The 21,605-nt window shown below is 42.5% G+C and overlaps 1 protein-coding gene across 5 annotated transcripts; it reads left to right on the forward strand.

The window, feature by feature from the left end:
- The first annotated feature begins 235 nt into the window (after positions 1-235).
- On the forward strand, positions 236-21,172 carry STK19 (serine/threonine kinase 19). 5 transcript variants are annotated; one of them, XM_040405276.1, is made up of 7 exons: positions 236-297; positions 14,721-14,866; positions 15,133-15,278; positions 18,317-18,552; positions 19,606-19,703; positions 20,594-20,741; positions 20,989-21,172. In XM_040405276.1, the coding sequence occupies exons 1-7, from the start codon at positions 260-262 to the stop codon at positions 21,032-21,034; spliced, it is 858 nt and encodes a 285-aa protein (XP_040261210.1). In that variant the 5' UTR covers positions 236-259; the 3' UTR covers positions 21,035-21,172. The 5 variants fall into 5 exon arrangements, with proteins under 5 accessions (XP_040261210.1, XP_040261213.1, XP_040261212.1 ...); XM_040405279.1 differs by lacking the exon at positions 236-297 and adding an exon at positions 350-375; XM_040405278.1 differs by lacking the exon at positions 236-297 and adding an exon at positions 578-790.
- Positions 21,173-21,605: the final 433 nt, after the last annotated feature.

Genomic DNA, 21,605 nt, shown 5'->3' on the forward strand with positions numbered 1-21,605 from the left:
ATTCACAGGTTTAGTTACAATAGAGAGCGAACAGCGGGTTACAGTTATGTCTCCAGCGGCTGCTTTCCGTATGTGGTGTCTAATAGGCGCTGGTCTCCGGTAAGATGGCCGCTGTGTAGCTCTGGCCCTGAGGTTTAGACGTCGGCTTGTGTGTACGGTTGAGACTAGAATTTGCTCCCGCAATCTGTGTTTGCCAGCACTGCCCACACATGGTCATGTGACCAGTGATGTCACAAACCTCCATTCTAGCATCTACCTTATGTGTACAGCAGTGAGAAGGAGGTGTGTGGACTGGAGGTAGGTACATGACGTGTATGTGACGTGTACCTGTCAAGTGCAAGAACTACAAGGGGGGTGAAGTTCAGCTACAGATGTGTATGTACAACAAGTGATACGCCTGTCCTCCTGCAGAGGGCGCCGCACTGATGTCTGTGGCAGACTGCAGGATCTGACTGTCAGTGTGCCGACCACAGACGACCCTCTGCGGGCATGGCAGCCATATTTGCCATCCCAGCTTTCCCAGATGCAGATAGAACCCCATGTGGAATTAAAATATTGTCTTTTTTTCCCTGTGTAGGAAGCCGGGCGTCTCCCGCCATTACCCGCCTCCTCTTTATGGACCACAAATGAAGCTGACCTGTGACCCCTTCAAATTAAAGAAACAGAGGGAAGAAAATCTGAAATCTGATGCAAGCGCTGATCCGTCACCATATCCGGAGGACACCAACAGCGCCTGTCGTACCGGGCACCAATACAAATTACAGCTCGCACCACTGTAGACAGGTTACTGGTGAGTCATAGTATTATACAGTAGGAGGCAGTATTATAGTAGTTATAGTCTTGTACATAGGAGCAGTATTATAGTAGTTATAGTCTTGTACATAGGAGCAGTATTATAGTAGTTATAGTCTTGTACATAGGAGCAGTATTATAGTAGTTATATTCCTGTACATAGGAGCAGTATTATAGTAGTTATATTCTTGTACATAGGAGGCAGTATTATAGTAGTTATATTCTTGTACATAGGAGCAGTATTATAGTAGTTATATTCTTGTACATAGGAGCAGTATTATAGTAGTTATATTCTTGTACATAGGAGGCAGTATTATAGTAGTTACATTCTTGTACATAGGAGCAGTATTATAGTAGTTATATTCTTGTACATAGGGGGCAGTATTATAGTAGTTATATTCCTGTACATAGGAGCAGTATTATAGTAGTTATATTCTTGTACATAGGAGGCAGTATTATAGTAGTTATATCCCTGTACATAGGAGGCAGTATTATAGTAGTTATATTCTTGTACATAGGAGCAGTATTGTAGTAATATATTCTTGTAGATAGGAGGCAGTATTATAGTAGTTATATTCTTGTAGATAGGAGGCAGTATTATAGTAGTTATATTCTTGTACATAGGAGCAGTATTATAGTAGTTATATTCTTGTACATAGGAGCAGTATTATAGTAGTTATATTCCTGTACATAGGAGCAGTATTATAGTAGTTATATTCTTGTACATAGGAGCAGTATTATAGTAGTTATATTCTTGTACATAGGAGGCAGTATTATAGTAGTTATATTCATGTACATAGGAGGCAGTATTATAGTAGTTATATTCTTGTACATAGGAGCAGTATTATAGTAGTTATATTCTTGTACATAGAAGGCAGTATTATAGTAGTTATATTCTTGTACATAGAAGCAGTATTATAGTAGTTATATTCCTGTACATAGGAGCAGTATTATAGTAGTTATATTCTTATACATAGGAGCAGTATTATAGTAGTTATATTCTTGTACATAGGAGCAGTATTATAGTAGTTATATTCTTGTACATAGGAGCAGTATTATAGTAGTTATATTCTTATACATAGGAGCAGTATTATAGTAGTTATATTCTTGTACATAGGAGCAGTATTATAGTAGTTATATTCTTGTACATAGGAGCAGTATTATAGTAGTTATATTCTTGTACATAGGAGCAGTATTATAGTAGTTATATTCCTGTACATAGGAGGCAGTATTATAGTAGTTATAGTCTTGTACATAGGAGCAGTATTATAGTAGTTATATTCCTGTACATAGGAGCAGTATTATAGTAGTTATATTCCTGTACATAGGGGGCAGTATTATAGTAGTTATATTCTTGTACATAGGAGCAGTATTATAGTAGTTATATTCTTGTACATAGGAGGCAGTATTATAGTAGTTATATTCTTGTACATAGGAGCAGTATTATAGTAGTTATATTCTTGTACATAGGACGCAGTATTATAGTAGTTATAGTCTTGTACATAGGAGGCAGTATTATAGTAGTTATAGTCTTGTACATAGGAGCAGTATTATAGTAGTTATATTCGTGTACATAGGAGCAGTATTATAGTAGTTATATTCTTGTACATAGGAGACAGTATTATAGTAGTTATATTCTTGTACATAGGAGCAGTATTATAGTAGTTATATTCTTGTACATAGGAGGCAGTATTATAGTAGTTATATTCTTGTACATAGGAGCAGTATTATAGTAGTTATATTCTTGTACATAGGAGACAGTATTATAGTAGTTATATTCTTGTACATAGGAGCAGTATTATAGTAGTTATATTCTTGTACATAGGAGCAGTATTATAGTAGTTATATTCTTGTACATAGGAGCAGTATTATAGTAGTTATATTCTTGTACATAGAAGGTAGTATTATAGTAGTTATATTCTTGTACATAGGACGCAGTATTATAGTAGTTATATTCTTGTACATAGGAGCAGTATTATAGTAGTTATATTCTTGTACATATGAGCAGTATTATCGTAGTTATATTCTTGTACATAGGAGGCAGTATTATAGTAGTTATATTCTTGTACATAGGAGCAGTATTATAGCAGTTATATTCCTGTACATAGGAGGCAGTATTATAGCAGTTATATTCTTGTACATAGGAGGCAGTATTATAGTAGTTATATTCTTGTACATAGGAGGCAGTATTATAGCAGTTATATTCTTGTACATAGGAGGCAGTATTATAGCAGTTATATTCCTGTACATAGGAGGCAGTATTATAGTAGTTATATTCTTGTACATAGGAGGCAGTATTATAGTAGTTATATTCTTGTACATAGGAGCAGTATTATAGTAGTTATATTCTTGTACATAGGAGGCAGTATTATAGTAGTTATAGTCTTGTACATAGGAGCAGTATTATAGTAGTTATATTCTTGTACATAGGAGGCAGTATTATAGCAGTTATATTCTTGTACATAGGAGGCAGTATTATAGTAGTTATATTCTTGTACATAGGAGCAGTATTATAGTAGTTATATTCTTGTACATAGGAGGCAGTATTATAGTAGTTATAGTCTTGTACATAGGAGCAGTATTATAGTAGTTATATTCTTGTACATAGGAGGCAGTATTATAGCAGTTATATTCTTGTACATAGGAGGCAGTATTATAGTAGTTATATTCTTGTACATAGGAGCAGTATTATAGTAGTTATATTCTTGTACATAGGAGGCAGTATTATAGTAGTTATAGTCTTGTACATAGGAGCAGTATTATAGTAGTTATATTCTTGTACATAGGAGGCAGTATTATAGTAGTTATATTATTGTACATAGGAGGCAGTATTATAGTAGTTATATTCTTGTACATAGGAGCAGTATTATAGCAGTTATATTCCTGTACATAGGAGGCAGTATTATAGCAGTTATATTCTTGTACATAGGAGGCAGTATTATAGTAGTTATATTCTTGTACATAGGAGGCAGTATTATAGTAGTTATATTCTTGTACATAGGAGGCAGTATTATAGTAGTTATATTCTTGTACATAGGAGCAGTATTATAGCAGTTGTATTCTTGTACATAGGAGGCAGTATTATAGTAGTTATATTATTGTACATAGGAGGCAGTATTATAGTAGTTATATTATTGTACATAGGAGCAGTATTATAGTGGTTATATTCTTGTGCGTAGGAGCAGTATTATAGTAGTTATACACTGCCGAGCAAAAGGGTAACAATGTTTTGAACTTTTGACTTTCAGGCCCTATATCTCACCATCCACTACAGCTTTAAACATGAGACTCGCTTTATAGACAATCATCTCGGCTATCTCATACATAAATTGGACTTGCAGCTATTTAGCATATGATTACCGTATTTTTCGGCCCATAAGATGCGCCTAGGTTTTAGAGGAGCAAAATAAGAAAAAAATATTTTTCATTACATCTCAGGTCAGACCACCAATACGGACCCCCAATATTAATCAGACTTCAGCTCACAGCCCCAATCAGACCCCCAATGTTAATACGACCCCAATCAGACCTCTGATCAGAGCCCAATATAAAGAAGACCCCCCCCCATTCAGACTTCAGATGAGACCCCATGCCTCATATCAGCCCCCTGCTATATCTCATAACCCCCAGCCATATTTCTTTGCCCCAGCCATGTTTGATCAGCCCCCAACCTCAGATCACAAAAAAATAAAATCACTTACCTCTCCTGCTTCTGGAGCTGCTGACTGCCTGCGCTCTGTCTTCCTCCTCCGTCGGCTGTGCTCTGTGAACCGGCGCGCACAGCGTGAGGTCACAGAGCGCCCTCACGTTGTGCGCAGCTCTGCACAGCGGACAGCCGAGGACCAGGAAGCGGTAAGTACAAAGCCTTCTCCGCTTCCTGGTCCTCCGGTACTAATGAGCGCTTCCATAATGGAAGCACTCATTAGTATTTGCCCCATAACACGCAGGGGGAAAAAGTGCGTCTTATGGGGCGAAAAATTCTGCAGATTCCTGTCATGTAGCTGCATTGTTACTGTTTTGCTCCTGGTGGTGGAATAATCTTTTTCTTCTTGTATACTACAAATTACAACCTGTTCTCACATTCCCTAATAGCTCAGCGTGTTATTAGGTTTATTCCTAAGTGAACGGTCACTGGTTTGGATCCAGGAGCAGCCATGAAGAAGATTTCCCAAGAAACGAGAAACAGCATCATCCAGCTCATCGATAGCGGTATCTCGGCCAAGAAAATTGCCAAAATGCACCATGTGAGCGCCATGACAGTTGGAAGAATACGAAATGAAGTCCGTCCATCCATTCCAAAGCCAAGAGGTGGACGTCCAGGCAAAATATCAGAGTCAACAAGTCGGCTCATCACAAGGTCTATCCGTTCCGGCGCGACAAACACGGCAGTGGAGGTGGCTTACATGCTTCATAATAGTGAGATCACAGACGTCCATGCGAGCACCGTGCGACGCGCGTTACACAAGTCCGGAATGGTGGCCCGAAAAAAGGTGAAGAAGCCTCGACTTCAATATCGTCATAAGAAGCGTCGGCTCAAGTTGCAAAAAAGTGACGGTGGAAGATTGGAAACGGGTGATGTAATATGAACTCAAAAGATTTGAGAATGAATAAGCTTATACGATACAACCTGCTCCTAGGAAAGCGGTACATGAACAGTTCAACACCGTCTAGAAGAGGTCATTAAAAAAAACGTAGTCCATGTCAAGAACAAAAAGTTCTTGAACCTGTGTCGGTCCGACACTGCATCTGAATAACTTTCCAATGGTAGCATAGAGGTTCATTGCCGAAGCCAAATAAACGTTGTTAATTCCTGGATCTAATCCTAATTGTTTCTATTTTTCAAGAAATAATATTCAATGCAATGTGTAATAGGGAATGGAAGGCGCTCCCCCGGGTGTATGTGCCGTCTCTCTTCCTGCTCACCATAGATATAGCAGGAGCGAGCAGAAAGATAAGGGAGACGGCGTGTACGCAAGGCGCGTGCCTTCCTCTCATACAGCTGATCGGCGGGGGCACCAGATGTCGGACCCCCACCGATCTGATATTGATAACCTATCCTGAGGATAGGTCATTGATATTAAAAGCCCGGAAAACCTCTTTAAACCAATACTTATACATATACGTTTTACAAGTAATAGAGATTGTCGTCTTCCTCCTTCACACATTAGATAAACAATAGCAATGAATAACATTGTACTATAGATCACAGTGCTTTCCAGTTATGCTTCTTTTTCATTTTGTTCATATCACATTGTGGTGTGAAACCAAATCCTACATGTGATGTAACTTATGGGTGTATTTTTCAGTGCCACACATTTAGATACAAACACCATTAAAATCTCAAGATCCCCACTGTTGTTTTGTGTATTCTGTAGCCTTTTGCATTTTGGTTAGTTTTTCTTGATGTTGAGACAAATAAACTTTTTTTTTTTTTTTTTTCATGAATCCATACATCAGAACACAGGACTTCCCATCTTTCATGGGGGTGTCTTGTAATTAGGGGATGGGCACAAGGGCTGCCTTTGTGTCTGTGACATCCACCATTTCCTCCCCGTTCAGGAGTATAGATCTCTGGTGTTATCAGAAAATTTCACAGTAAACATATAAACACAAACATAGAAACAAACCAATCTGACAATACAAACATGAACGCATGAATGGGCCTATAGGAGACGTTTTATTTAATTCAATAAAGAAAATCTTGGCACCAATAAAAAACTAAAATCTCCCCCAAATTTTTTTTAATTCCTAATGCACATTATTAAAAAAAATATATATATAATATTGTACTCCACATTCACATTTTCATTTATTCTTTTCTTGCTGCAGCATCATTTATTCATTTTCATACACAGCACGTAACAACATACTTATACTTGAAGTACAGACTGCACACACAGCTCTGCTAAGTATTTATCAGTCTCTACTTCAAACACAACTGCAACTTAGTAACATAGTAACATAGTTTATAAGGCCGAAAAAAAGACACCTGTCAATCCAGGTCGGCCTGTTATCCTGCAAATTGATCCAGAGGAAGGCAACTTAAAGCCACACCCATCCCACTGAATGATTTATGACTCTCAGCAACACAGCTTTCCTGGAAACAGATAAACACACCATACCCAGAATTGCTGACAATCTGTATTGCCTATTTCTGCCATTACTTGCAAAAGCCTTTTGGTCTTCAATCAAAATCTTATAACAAGACAGCATACAAGTTATAATAACAAAACATTTTTTGTTAAAACTCAATCACTTTATATGTCACATGGTCTTACTCAATTGGTGGTGCACATATATAAGTTTTCTTTAACCTCTTAGTGACCACCCATAGGCCTTTTTACGGCAAGGGGCCTTAGGCTGGGCCGCCACTTTTTTACGGCGGTCCAGTCTAAGCGCTGCTCGGGTCCCCCGTTTCGCGGGGGCCGGGCTCTCACATGAGAGCCTCGGCCCTGCTCTAACAGCCCGGACCGGCAGGAGTGCCGATCCGGGCTGTTTAACACTTTGCATGCCACGGGCAATGGCGCCTGCCGCATGTAAAGTGCTTACAGAGGGAGCGGACTCCCTCTGTCTCCCATTGGCACCCCACAAATGCGATCGCGGGATGCTGATGTGTGTGAAGGCTGGATGGGGTCTCGTGTAGGCCCTAGACCAGCCTTGAGTAATTTCCAGCAGGCTGCGCCTCTTTGGCAGATTATCACCGACATTAAAATGCAAAGCAATATAGGGATAATGCATTGCATTTTAAAATTAATCAGAATGTTGTCTGTTATAGTCCCCTTGTGGGACTATTAAGTGGTAAAAAAAAACATTTATTCAATAAAAAAAAATCCCATAAAAAAAAATTAAGCTTTTTTTCCATTGAAAATATGCTTTTCAATGAAAAAAAAAAGTGCAAAAAAATCTCCCCCATATGTTTGCCGCGTCCATAACAACCCGGACTACATAAATACCATGTAAATTATCCCCTACGGTGAACGCCGTAAAAAAAAAAAAAAATTACAGAATTGGTAATTTATTCTTAGTTGCCATCGAATTTTTTTTATAACAAGCAATAAAAAAGCTCCATTTACTCCAAAGTCCCGCAAAGTCATCCCGCAAAAATCAAGCCCACACACAACTCCATAGAAAGAAAAATAAAAAAGTTATGGGTCTTGGGAATGCAAAAACATTTTTTTCTTTTTAAAAAAAAGGGGTTTTATTGCAAAAAAGTAGTAAAACGGAAAAAAAATATATATATGTATTTGGTATCACTGTAATCGCGATGACCCAGAGAATAAAGATATTATGTTATTTATACCAAAAAATGAACGCCATACCATTTATAACGTAAAAATGCAGGGCAGTATTGCTGTTTTTCCCATATTTCTCCCAGAAAGAGTTAATAAAAGTTAAAGGGGTATTCCCATCAGCGTTTTTCATACTTACCTGCGACGAGCGCGACGTCCACTTCCTGGTTTCGGCTGGGCTTGATTGACGTCTTCTGCCAGCCGGGCCGCGCTTGCGCAGAAGACTGAAGATTTTTTCCCGGCCGTGCAATGTCCTGAACAAGCACGCCGCCGCGCATGCGCCATGGTGACTTATTCCTGGCCTGTATAATATATAGCCGGCGTGCGCGGCTCTGTACTATACTGGCCAGGAAGAAGTCATCATGGCGCATGCGCAGCGGCGTGCGGGTTCAGGACATTGCGCGGCCGGGAGAAAATCTTCAGTCTTCTGCGCAAGCGCGGCCCGAGGATTCGACAGGCGAGAGGTGGCCGTAACCAGGGGAGACGAAAGACAACAATTAGGTAAGAGGGGACTTATTTTCTCAAAAAGCGTGGGAATTGGGTAATAAAATGTATTTACAAAAATTATCACTGTCAAATCATTAACAGATTTAACAGTGATCCCTGTGATGGGAATACCCCTTTAATCAGAAAGTTGTGTACCCCAAAATGGCGCCATTAAAAACTACAACTTGTCCTGCAAAAACAAGCCCTCATAAAGCTATATAGACGGAAAAAAAAAAAGTTATAACTCTTGGAACGAGATGATGAAAAAAGAAAAACGATTGGTCAGTAAGGCCAAAACAGGCTGGGCACTAAGGGGTTAAGGCTGGGTGCACACCTTACAATTAGCTGCTTGGAAAAAAAAATAAAAGAATAAATATACTTCAATGTTCCTGTGTCTTGTAAAAAGCTACTGCACATCATTTACTAAAACACATCCTACATCCTTACTCCCCCCCCCCCCCCCCCCTCCTCATCATAGTCAGTTTGCCATTGCGTAGAATCCAAAATCCCTTATCTAAGGAATGTTTGGGCCTTGCAAACTATGGGTGTCATTTACTATGCTGAAATATACCTAAATGTAAGGCTACTTTCACACTAGCGTTTTGGCTTTCCGTTTGTGAGATCCGTTCAGGGCTCTCACAAGCGGTCCAAAACGGATCAGTTTTGCCCTAATGCATTCTGAATGGAAAAGGATCCGCTCAGAATGCATCAGTTTGCCTCCGATCAGCCTCTGTTCCGCTCTGGAGGCTGCCTGCAGAGTTTTGCTGTCCGCCTGACGAATCGGAGCCAAACGGATCCGTCCTGACACACAATGTAAGTCAATGGGGACGGATCCGTTTTCTCTGACACAATCTGGAGCAATAGAAAACTGATCCGTCCCCCATTGACTTCCAATGGTGTTCAAGACGATCCCGTCAGGGCTATAGAAGACATAATACAACCGGATCCGTTCACGACGGATGCACGCGCTTGCATTATTGTAACAGAACGGAAAAAAAAACGCAATCTACGACTTTGCCCTCCTCATGCCAGGTCTAAAATTGTGGGTAGGGAAGGGCCACCAGGCCCGTCTCATTCACCATTTTCTACACTTGTCTTAGGCATAGAAAAAGGTCTAAATGTAAGACCGCTCAGAAGCTGTCCTACATTTAGAACTGGCGCTGGATGTGCCAAAGTTATGGAGGGGCCTGTGCCTCTTCATAACTTCACCTGTCCACCGCCAGTTTAGAGCTTTATTAAGACCAGCGTCTAAATATGCCCCTATATGTCTCTTAACGCTGGGAGATGGGAATCAGCCCGCATGCAGCCGTCAGCCCCACTTTCATGACTCTTATCTCTCAAATATTCATCCAACTTTCCTGAGACACATACTTAAGCAAAAAGAGAAAAACAGATCTACACAATCAGATGAGATTTTTGTGGACTTACCTGTAAAATCTCTTTCTTGCAAAGTTCATTGGGGGGACACAGGACCGTAGGTATAGCTGTTGCCACTAGGAGGCGATATTATGCTAGAAAAAGTGTTAGCTCCTCCTGCCAGCTATACCCCCTCCAGCCTGGAGAGAGCTGATCAGTTTGTGCACTAGCAGTAGGAGGAGAAGAATCTAAGACTGATAGAACAACAATCAGGAAGTCCGAACCTAGAACTGACGACCCAACCAGCCACTCAACCACAGCCTCAATGGCAAACAAGGAGAACTCTGGATGGGAGCTGTGTCCCCCAATGAACTCTGCGAGAAAGAGATTTTAGAGGAGAGTCCACAAAAATCTAGTTTTCTCACTGGTATCATTGGGGACACAGGACTGTGGGACTTTCCAAAGCAGTCCACGGGGAGGAAAAAGAAATCACACGCCCATGAAAGTTAGAGCCACGGGAAACTAACACACCACGGCTCGCAAAACCTTACAACCCAGAGTGGCATCAGCTGACGCAAATGTATGCAACCGGTAGAATCTTGTAAAAGTGTGAAACGAAGACCAGGTAGCTGCCTTGCAAAACTGCAAAGCGGAAGCCTGGTGATAACGAGCCCAAGAAGCGCCCACCACCCTGGTCGAGTCAGCCATGACACGTAGAGGCAGTGTCTTGCCCTGGGAGCGATAAGCCTCAGCGATGGCCAAGCGAATCCACCTGGCAATTGTAACCTTGGAAGCTGCCAGAACCTTGCGAGGACCCTCAGGAATGACAAACAGGGAGTCAGTGCGTTGAATCGACTCAGAAACGAACAAGTAAATCCGCAGGGCACGAAACACATCTAGCTAGTGAAGAACCCTTTGCAGAGGATGCGAAGGTGAGGGACAGAAAGAGGGGAGGACGATGTCTTCGTTGATGTGGAAGGCAGAGACCACCTTTAGAAGGAAGGAGAGTACGGGGCGGAGCACTGCCTTATCTTGGTGCTAGATAAGAAAAGGCTCCCTGTAGGAGAGCTCCGCCAATTCCGAGACGTGTCTGATGGAGGTGATTGCCACAAGGAAGGCCACCTTCCAGGAAAGAAGGCGAAGAGGAATATTTCCAAGTGGCTCGAAGGGTGCTGACTGAAGAGTCAAGCACAAGATTCAAATCCGAAGAAGGGAAATGGGGGCAATAAGGAGGAACAGTGTGAGCCACCCCTTGGAGAAAGGTCTTTACCGGAGCCTTTTGCGCTAGAGGTCGCTGGAAAAAGATTAACAGCGCTGAAACTTGCCGTTTTAGGGAACTGAGGCTAAGTCCCAAATCCAGATCCATTTATAACAAAGAAAGGACCATCGGAAGTGAAAACCAGAGTGGAGGGTGGCGATGGTCTGCACAGAAAGGAAGAAAAGACTTTTAAGTCCTGTGGTATATATTGGCCGACGCCGGCTTCCTGGCCTTAATCATGGTGTGGATGACTCCGTCGGAGAATCCCCACCGCTTCAGAATGGCCGTATCAATAGCCACGCCGTCAAACATAGCTGTAACGGGGTTCCGAAGGTGCACTCGGTCCCCCATTACCCGCAGACCTGTTGCTTAGCTTTGGGAATGAGGATCTGTGTTTGACCTCATTCCCAGGGTGGCGTTACTAGCTGGGTGGCTCCCTGCTCCTAAGTCTGCCTTGAGCGCCGAGCTGATCACTCGGTGCTCGACTGGTTGGTCTGTCGGTCATGTGACGCTGGCCACGTCACATGACCCCCACTCCCCACTATAAATACAGGCAGCCTGCTGGCCACAGGTTGCCTGTTAATATAGGTTCCACCTGTGATTTGGTCTTTCCTGGCGTACTTACCTCCTGCTGAATTCCTGACGATCCTCTGCCTGCTCCTTGTGTACTTTGATGCTCTCCTGGTATTTATGACCCCGGCTTCTCCTGACTATTCTCTGCTTGCTCCATTTGTACTTTGTAGCTTTCCTGGTATTGACTCGGTCCGTTCACGTTCTGTTGTTTGTCTGTCTGTCATCCATGCACTTATTCCAAGTAAGGGATTGCCGTCCAGTTGTCCCCTGTCATTAGGACTCGCGAGGCAAGTAGGCAGGGCCAGGGGTAAGGGTGGAGCGCAGTGGTCACTTCCCTTCCCCCTGTGTGTGTGTGTGTACGCGACCGTTATAGTAGCAATTCTAAACGCTGGTGGAAGATGGGTCCCTGAGAGAGAAGGTAGTCTCTGAGCGGAAGAGGCCACGGAGTGTCTGCTAGTAGAAAGATGAGATCTGTGTACCAGGCGCAATGCGGCCAATCCGGGGCGATGAGAATCGTCTGAATGCCCTCCCTCTTGATTTTGCACAGGATCCGGGGCAGAAGAAAAAGAGGGGGGGGGGGGGAGATGTACAGGAGAAAGAAGCCGTCCCATGGGGCTACCAGTGTGTCCACTGTGCATGCCCGGGCAGATGAAGGTGGGAAGCTTGTGTTTTAGACTGGACACCATCAGGTCCACATCCGGGCGGCCCAACTGGAGACAGATTGATTGGAACACCTCTGGGTGCAGAGACCAGTCGCCCAGGTCCTCCCGGCTGAGGAAGTCCGTCGTCCAATTTTCCACCCCCGGAATGTGGACCGCCAATAGAGCTGGCACATGCTTCTCCGCCCACTGTAGAATCTTGGATGACTCTGCCATCATCGCAGGACTGTGGGTTCCCCCTTGATGATTGAGGTACGCCACAGCCGTGGCCTTGTCCGACTGGACCTGGACCAGCAGGCTGCTCAAAAAAGGAGTCCAGTGAAGCAGGGACAGATAGATGGCACGAAGTTCCAGGATGTTGAAGGGCAGTCTGGATTCCAACTGAGACCATTTGCCCTGGACTGCTCGAGGTGGGAAGACTCCACCCCACCCGTGGAGGCTGGCGATAACTGTCCATGAGACCAGGAGAAAGGATTTTCCGGACATCATGGCTGGTGTGGAGAGCCACGACATAACCGCGAATGAAGGATGATGGGACGCTCGCTGGAGAGGGTGGGTATGCAATTGAGCAAATGAAAGTACCTCAAAGGAGGAGTCCATTGTACCCAACACCCGCATGCAAAAACGGAGCGATGGGTGCCTCCGGCGGAGAAGAAGACGAACCGACCGCTGAAGGGACAGGCACTTGTCCGGAGGGAGAAGGACTTTGACCGAGGCAGTGTTGAGGACCATGCCGAGGAAGGTGATCCGCATCCTGGGATGCAGGGATGACTTCTGAAAGTTTGTGAGAGAAAATATAAAAAAGAGGATTATTGGTATCTATATTATGGGTAACGACCCAGAATATAATGCAACAAAAGATGGGGGCCAGGAAGGTGGAATGTGTTCTCCAAGAGAGGTGAATAGCTGGCAAGAGGAGCTAACACTTTTTCTAGCTTAGTGTCGCCTCCTAGTGGCAGCAGCAATACCCATGGTCCTGTGTCCCTAAATCATACGAGTGAGAAATACCACTATCTATGGGTCTATGTCCCTTAAACAAAGAACAGGAAACTATCTGTATACATTTCTTCTTTAACCGATCCTCAAATCCGTCCACCAGGTCCCATCTAGGGGAGGCTCCGCCGCCATCCATCCCCGCGGGTAGACTAAGAGAGCGCAGGCGCCGGCCATCACCATGGTAACAGCACTTCTCGTCCAGAGAGAAAGATCCCAGTTCTGAGGGCATTCTGTAGAAGGGAAAGGAGCCCTGGTGGCAGGAGGGACGTGTTCTTAAAGGAGGAGGGAAGACCTGAAGGATCTTCAACCAGGGTGAATTTGAGGGGTCCTGTTCAAGGCCTCTTTTATGGGTTTTCCCTGAAATACAGAATATGAAACAATATAGTACAGCATGGTGGGGTCCAGCCTGACCAAGGGCCACATCGGGTGGAGTTTGCATGTTCTCCTCGTGTTCACGTGGGTTTCCTTTGGAATTCAGACGGTCAGCCACACAACAGGACACACCCCATGGAACCAGGACCACCACCAATGCCCCCTCATGTCACTGTGACCACCACCAATGCCCCAGTAGTAGTAAAAAGGGTGTTCATTATAAATTAAAATGTACAGGAAAATACTTGCTTCACTTTAACTACAACCCCCAACAGGTGGAAGACTCTAAACCCATATAAATACTCCTTGCCTCCATTGATATCTCCTAGAGCCCCTCACCTCCTCTGGCTGTAGTCACAGTTTCATAAAAAAAAAATTCATGTCTGTCTCTTTAAGAAGTGATGACGTTTAATGCAGGCGCCTGACGGTGTGAAGCTCTCGGCCCCAGTATATGACGTCTCCACTCACAGGTTGTGTTACAATAGAGAGCGAACAGCGGGTTACTGTTATTGTCTCCTGTGGCTGCAGTGTGCGCCGTACACTGGGTGCTTTCCGTACGTGGTGTCTAATAGGCGCTGGTCTCCGGTAAGATGGCCGCCGTGTAATTCTGGCCCTGAGATTTAGACGCCGTTGAGAAGGAGGTGTGTGGACTGGAGGTAGGTACATGACATGTTTATGTGACGTGTACCTGTCAAGTGCAAGAACTTCAAGTCCCAGCCAGACTGAGAACGGCCGGGGGGTGAAGAAGTTCAGCTACAGATGTGTATGTACAACAAGTGATACGCCTGTCCTCCTGCAGAGGGCGCCGCACTGATGTCAGTGTGCAGACCACAGACGACCCAACAAGGGCAGCCATATTTGTTGCCACCCAGCTTTCCCAGACGCAGACAGAACTCCTCATGTCAAATTAAAATATAGTATTTTTTGTTCCCTGTGTAGGAAGCCGGTCGTCTCCCGCCATTACCCCCGCCCCCTCCTCTTTATGGACCGCAAACGCAAGCTGACCTGTGACCCCTTCAAAGTAAAGAAACCGAGGGAAGAAAACCTGAGATCTGATGCAAGCGCGTATCCGTCACCGTATCCAGGTAACGAAGCGACCGGAGGACGCCAACAGCCCCTGTCATACCGGGCACCAATAAAAACGACAGCTCGCCCCGCAACAACGAGCGCTGACACAACGGCGGAAAATAAAACCGCCACAACTGTCAGAATATGGAGACACACAAATGCTTATTTTTTTAATATTAGTAACAACATTTTATTAAGCACAGAATGAAGTCATCGTGTCACAGCGGACGCCGTAAAGAAACCTGCAACCTCCCTGCCTGATTGTCTCGTTATCTCCTCTCAGATTTCACAGAGAATCTCCAGGAGGCCGTCTCCTACCTCTGGGCGCTGTTCCCACGTAAACTCTTCAATGACTCTCTGCCCCCTATGTTCTTGAGACATCAGCTCTACAGTCTCAGCCGAGACCGCACCGCCGTAGACAGGTTACTGGTGAGTCGTAGTATTGTACAGTATTATAGTAGTTATATTCTTGTACATAGGAGGCAGTATTATAGTAGTTATATTCCTGTACATAGGAGCAGTATTATAGTAGTTATATTCTTGTACATAGGAGCAGTATTATAGCAGTTATATTCCTGTACATAGGAGCAGTATTATAGTAGTTATATTCCTGCACATAGGAGCAGTATTATAGTAGTTATATTCTTGTACATAGGAGCAGTATTATTGTAGTTATATTCTTGTACATAGAATGCAGTATTATAGTAGATATATTCTTGTACATAGGAGCAGTATTATAGTAGTTCTATTCTTGTACATAGGAGCAGTATTATAGTAGTTATATTCTTGTACATAGGAGCAGTATTATAGTAGTTATATTCTTCTACATAGGAGCAGTATTATAGTAGTTATATTCTTGTACATAGGAGGCAGTATTATAGTAGTTATATTCTTGTACATAGGAGGCAGTATTATAGTAGTTATATCCTTGTACATAGAAGGCAGTATTATAGTAGTTATATTCTTGTACATAGGAGGCAGTATTATAGCAGTTATATTATTGTACATAGGAGCAGTATTATAGTAGTTATATTCTTGTACATAGGAGCAGTATTATAGTAGTTATATTCTTGTACATAGGAGGCAGTATTATAGTAGTTATATTCTTGTACATAGGAGCAGTATTATAGTAGTTATATTCTTGTACATAGGAGGCAGTATTATAGTAGTTATATTCTTGTACATAGGAGGCAGTATTATAGTAGTTATATTCCTGTACATAGGAGGCAGTATTATAGTAGTTATATTCTTGTACATGGGAGCAGTATTATAGTAGTTATATTCTTGTACATAGGAGGCAGTATTATAGTAGTTATATTCTTGTACATAGGAGGCAGTATTATAGTAGTTATATTCTTGTACATAGGAGGCAGTATTATAGTAGTTATATTCTTGTACATAGGAGGCAGTATTATAGTAGTTATATTCCTGTACATAGGAGGCAGTATTATAGTAGTTATATTCTTGTACATGGGAGCAGTATTATAGTAGTTATATTCTTGTACATGGGAGCAGTATTATAGTAGTTATATTCTGGTACATAGGAGGCAGTATTATAGTAGTTATATTCTTGTACATAGGAGGCAGTATTATAGTAGTTATATTCTTGTACATAGGAGCAGTATTATAGTAGTTATATTCTTGTACATAGGAGGCAGTATTATAGTAGTTATATTCTTGTACATAGGAGCAGTATGTACAGTCATATGCTTGTTTATAGGTGGCAGTATTATAGTAGTTATATTCTTGTACATAGGAGGAGTATTATAGTAGATATATTCTTGTACATAGGAGGAGTATTATAGTAGATATATTCTTGTACATAGGAGCAGTATTATAGTAGTTATATTCTTGTACATAGGTGCAGTATTATAGTAGTTATATTCTTGTACATAGGAGCAGTATTATAGTAGTTATATTCTTGTACATAGGAGGCACTATTATAGTAGTTATATTCTTGTACATATGAGGCAGTATTATAGTAGTTATATTCCTGTACATAGAAGGCAGTATTATAGTAGTTATATTCCTGCACATAGGGGCAGTATTATAGTAGTTATATTCTTGTACATAGGAGGAGTATTATAGTAGGTATATTCTTGTACATAGGAGGCAGTATTATAGTAGTTATATTCCTGTACATAGGAGCAGTATTATAGTAGTTATATTCCTGTACATAGAAGGCAGTATTATAGTAGTTATATTCCTGCACATAGGGGCAGTATTATAGTAGTTATATTCTTGTACATAGGAGGCAGTATTATAGTAGTTATATTCTTGTACATAGGAGGCAGTATTATAGTAGTTATATTCTTGTACATAGGAGCAGTATTATAGTAGTTATATTCTTGTACATAGGAGGCAGTATTATAGTAGTTATATTCCTGCACATAGGAGCAGTATTATAGTAGTTATATTCTTGTACATAGGTGCAGTATTATAGTAGTTATATTCTTGTACATAGGAGCAGTATTATAGTAGTTATATTCTTGTACATAGGAGCAGTATTATAGTAGTTATATTCCTGTACATAGGAGCAGTATTATAGTAGTTATATTCTTCTATATAGGAGCAGTATTATAGTAGTTACATTCTTGTACATAGGAGGCAGTATTATAGTAGTTACATTCTTGTACATAGGAGCAGTATTATAGTAGTTATATTCCTGTACATAGGAGCAGTATTATAGTAGTTATATTCTTCTATATAGGAGCAGTATTATAGTAGTTACATTCTTGTACATAGGAGCAGTATTATAGTAGTTATATTCTTGTACATAGGAGCAGTATTATAGTAGTTATATTCCTGTACATAGGGGCAGTATTATAGTAGTTATATTCCTGTACATAGGAGCAGTATTATAGTAGTTATATTCCTGTACATAGGAGCAGTATTATAGTAGTTATATTCCTGTACATAGGAGCAGTATTATAGTAGTTATATTCATGTACATAGGAGCAGTATTATAGTAGTTATATTCCTGTACATAGGAGTAGTATTATAGTAGTTATATTCTTGTACATAGGAGGCAGTATTACAGTAGTTATATTCTTGTACATAGGAGCAGTATTATAGTAGTTATATTCTTGTACATAGGAGCAGTATTATAGTAGTTATAGTCTTGTACATAGGAGCAGTATTATAGTAGTTATATTCTTGTACATAGGAGCAGTATTATAGTAGTTATATTCTTGTACATAGGAGGCAGTATTATAGTAGTTATATTCCTGCACATAGGAGCAGTATTATAGTAGTTATATTCTTGTACATAGGAGCAGTATTATAGTAGTTATATTATTGTACATAGGAGCAGTATTATAGCAGTTATATTCTTGTACATAGGAGCAGTATGTACAGTCATATGCTTGTTTATAGGTAGCAGTGTTGTTGAAACTACAACTCCCAGTCTATTTTCTGGACTACAGCTCCCGGAATGCTTAATGATAAACTCTCCTATTCTCTCGTAGAGCACTTTACAGCAGACGGGGGAGGTGTGTCTTGTTCAGCCCGGCTTTGATCCAGACTCTTTCCTTGTGGTCAGGAACGAAGATTTTGTGGAGGCCGTCATTAAAAGCATAGATGGAAGTTCTGGAGCCCCTGTCGTCCGCCGTTTCCTGGACTCCAGCTTCTTCACTCCCTCTAAAATAAGCTACAACCGGGAAGAGATGATGGAGAGACACCGGTTTAGCGATGCAGAGATTTCGTAAGGATAGGAGTGTGTGATAGGGTTAATGTAGCAATGGAGTCATCACCAGCTGACAACCTCACGGGTGTGGAAATGATGTCAGTGCTGACAACTCCTCTCACATTGTACTATTTCCTTTTTATGTCATCATTGCATTCTTGGTTTACCTATCAGACCAGGACAATGTGTGATCAGGTGTTGATGAGATCTGCACTGTATAGTATAGCACAGGGATGCCCAACCTGCGGTCCTTCCATCATCTCTGGACGGCCTACAGCTATCAGGGCATGCTGGGAGTTGTAGTTTTGCAACAGCTGAAGGGCCGCAGGTTGGGCATTGCGGGAGATGCCAAGAAAACTTGTCCCCTCGCGGCCTGCTATTGGCTGCTCCCACTGTCGACGGATGTTTTGATCCACGCGACGGGGAGATGCAGCAGAGGCAGCCGTGGGGGCATCAGGAGCGACACGTGTGGCGGGAAGCGGAGTAAGTAAAACCCGGGCATTTTGGGGGGTATTATAGGGGTTGGATAACCCCTTTAAAGAGGACCTTTCACCGCTCCTGACATATCCGTTTTAATAGTTTAATGCGTTCTCCATGTAATAAGAATAGATGCTTCAGAATTGTTATGTCTGTATGTTGTGCCGTTCCTTTTTTACTTCTACTAGAAGTTATGAATGAATTGCCAGCAGTCTGCAGTAAGGGTACAGAGGGGAGGTGGCCAGTTGGGGGTGTGTCCCTGCACAGACTCACTCTATCCAATCAGTGCTGCCATTTCAGACCGTGCAGGTACACACCCACAGCTTGGTACCGCCCCTCTGTACCCTTACTGCAGACTGCTAGTAATTCATTCATAACTTCTAGTAGGAATAATAAAGGAACGGCACAACATAGAGCCGTAAGAATAGATGCTCCAGAATTGTTATTACATGGGGGATGCATGAAGCTATTAAAACAGGCATGCCGGGATCGGTGAGAGGTCCTCTTTAAGTTTCACCATTTTCAACACATATGTAATTGGAGGTGATCAGGTTTTTCTGAGCTTCATCATCTGAATATAGATTTTTCTCTCAGTCAGCTGGTACATGCCGGGCTGCTCACCGTGAGGGATGCCGGGAGCTGGTGGCTGTCCATCCCCGGGGTCGGGAAGTTAAGCAAGCATTTTATAAAAGGTAACGATACATCAGATGCATCGGTGCTGTGAAGCCGTCCTGCCTGTAGACTCCATAGTGCCGTGCCCGTACCAATGCCAGTCCTGTAGTAAGCCCATAGTAGACCCCACTAGACTATGTAGAAGGCTCTTACGTCTCACTCATTGTAACGCCCTAGTACTTGTTTCTGACTGCAGGGATATATCTGCCATAATACAGCCCCAATGCATTCAGGAACCATTGGCGCTTAATGTGAGGCAGTGCTAGTATGGAATATACTAGTGCTAGGTGACCTCCATCTCCTGGAGTTCCCATGTAGTTAAAGGCTATGTACACCTTTTGGGGGCATTTTTGTTATTATTGCATTGTACTTATTTTGAGCTGAAAATACATTTTTTAATTAGTCTTTATTAAGAATATGGAATCCTTTTCTTTGTACAGAACTGATAAGCTCTAGTAGCACCCTTTGGATTTTCTGTCTTTTCCGGCAGACCAGGAGCTGACGGGCTCCTTATCTCTGCTCTCTGACCTTACGAACACTCATTCTAGCTCAGGTCTTATCTTACTGATAAGATTGTGGCTTATTTAAATAAGTGTTTACGTCCTCTCAGTAGTTCAGAGATGAGGGTTATTAGATGCACAAATTGAAAGTACCAGTCGCACAGCTAGAAAAACAAGTTAACCCTTTGTGACAGAACGGCTCAATATTTTAAATAAAGGCCAACTGAAAAAAATCATTTTTAGCCAAAAATGAGTCAAATGCAATCGTAAAAAAAAAAAATCCCTCCGAAGGTGTACATGGCCTTTAATGTAGTTTTGTGAGGGCTGTAGTTGTGCCGATTTCCGTCTGAACTCTCTCCTATTTCCGCCTCTGATGGGTTATCCTCATCTCTATCTCTTGTGCCTCACAGGACAGAAAGCTCTTCTTTCACAGATCAGCCGCTCCCGATATAAAGAAGTCCTCCTCACAGATCTGTCCACTCGGAAGCCTCCTCCCGCCGTGCGGTTAGGAATGGAGTATCACATCCATGACATCATCGGAGCCGGACTTGTAGACTGGTGAGTGGTGAGGCATCTGGGTATACTAAGAGGGCAAAATGTGGAGTCGCCCAGAGGCACCAGTCCGATCTTATCTATTCTGTTATCTTGGGATGAAGTGTAATAGTTGTAGAGGGTTTTCATCCTCCAGACATAAGTAAAAAATGTTTCCATTCACTGACAGCAATGGCTAACGATGAGCTGCATATCAAGGTTTGTGTAATATTCCGAGATCACGTCCTGCTCTAACAGTTTTCCTCCTTTTCAGCGTTCCCACACCCTCCGGGACCCTCCTCCGTCTCTCGGACACATAGCCCCGACCTCTCGCCATCGCTGTGCCTTGTAATTCACGTTCCTGCACCATGAGCCTCATCATACACCGGACATCTCCACCGCGTATTCTGCCAATGAATTTCTGAGGATTGTAATAAATCTCTTTTATTTATTCGTCACATATATGTCTCATGTTTGGCTGCTATGGGGGCCCTGTCGCTGTGATGGGGGGCCCCTGTGGTGCTGGGGATAAACACTGCACCACTCCTCGCACACGTTTCGAGCCCACATCCCAATATTCATCATTCGGAGAAGATCCTTTAGTCACCAGGTCGCACCTCCTGCCACTGACCCAACATCTGCAGTGACGGCTGTGTACCCCTGGCCGCCTGACTGTTCACACATTTTGGTTATTAAAGGGGCGTGCTGAAAAAGAGAAGGTAACACTGACTCTTAGAAAAGTCCCTGAAAAGGGTAGCACATGAATCAGCGAGATAAGTACTTTTGGGGGGGGGGGGGACTATAAACATAGAGGTATGGTCTAAGGTCTGGCCTTGGGTCTGTATGCGGAGAGGATCTGGTGTGGGGTTTCTATTCTGATGGGGGGGGGGG

The sequence above is a fragment of the Bufo bufo genome, chromosome 8 (assembly GCF_905171765.1).
Source record: "Bufo bufo chromosome 8, aBufBuf1.1, whole genome shotgun sequence".
Classification (NCBI taxonomy): domain Eukaryota; kingdom Metazoa; phylum Chordata; class Amphibia; order Anura; family Bufonidae; genus Bufo; species Bufo bufo.

Excerpts from the sequence above, each read along its gene's own strand:
- STK19 (XM_040405276.1), top strand. The coding sequence starts at position 260 with ATGTGTACAGCAGTGAGAAGGAGGTGTGTGGACTGGAG. Across the intron at positions 15,279-18,316 it reads CCGCCGTAGACAGGTTACTG|AGCACTTTACAGCAGACGGG; the intron begins GTGAGTCGTAGT and ends ATTCTCTCGTAG. Across the intron at positions 20,742-20,988 it reads GGAGCCGGACTTGTAGACTG|CGTTCCCACACCCTCCGGGA; the intron begins GTGAGTGGTGAG and ends CCTCCTTTTCAG.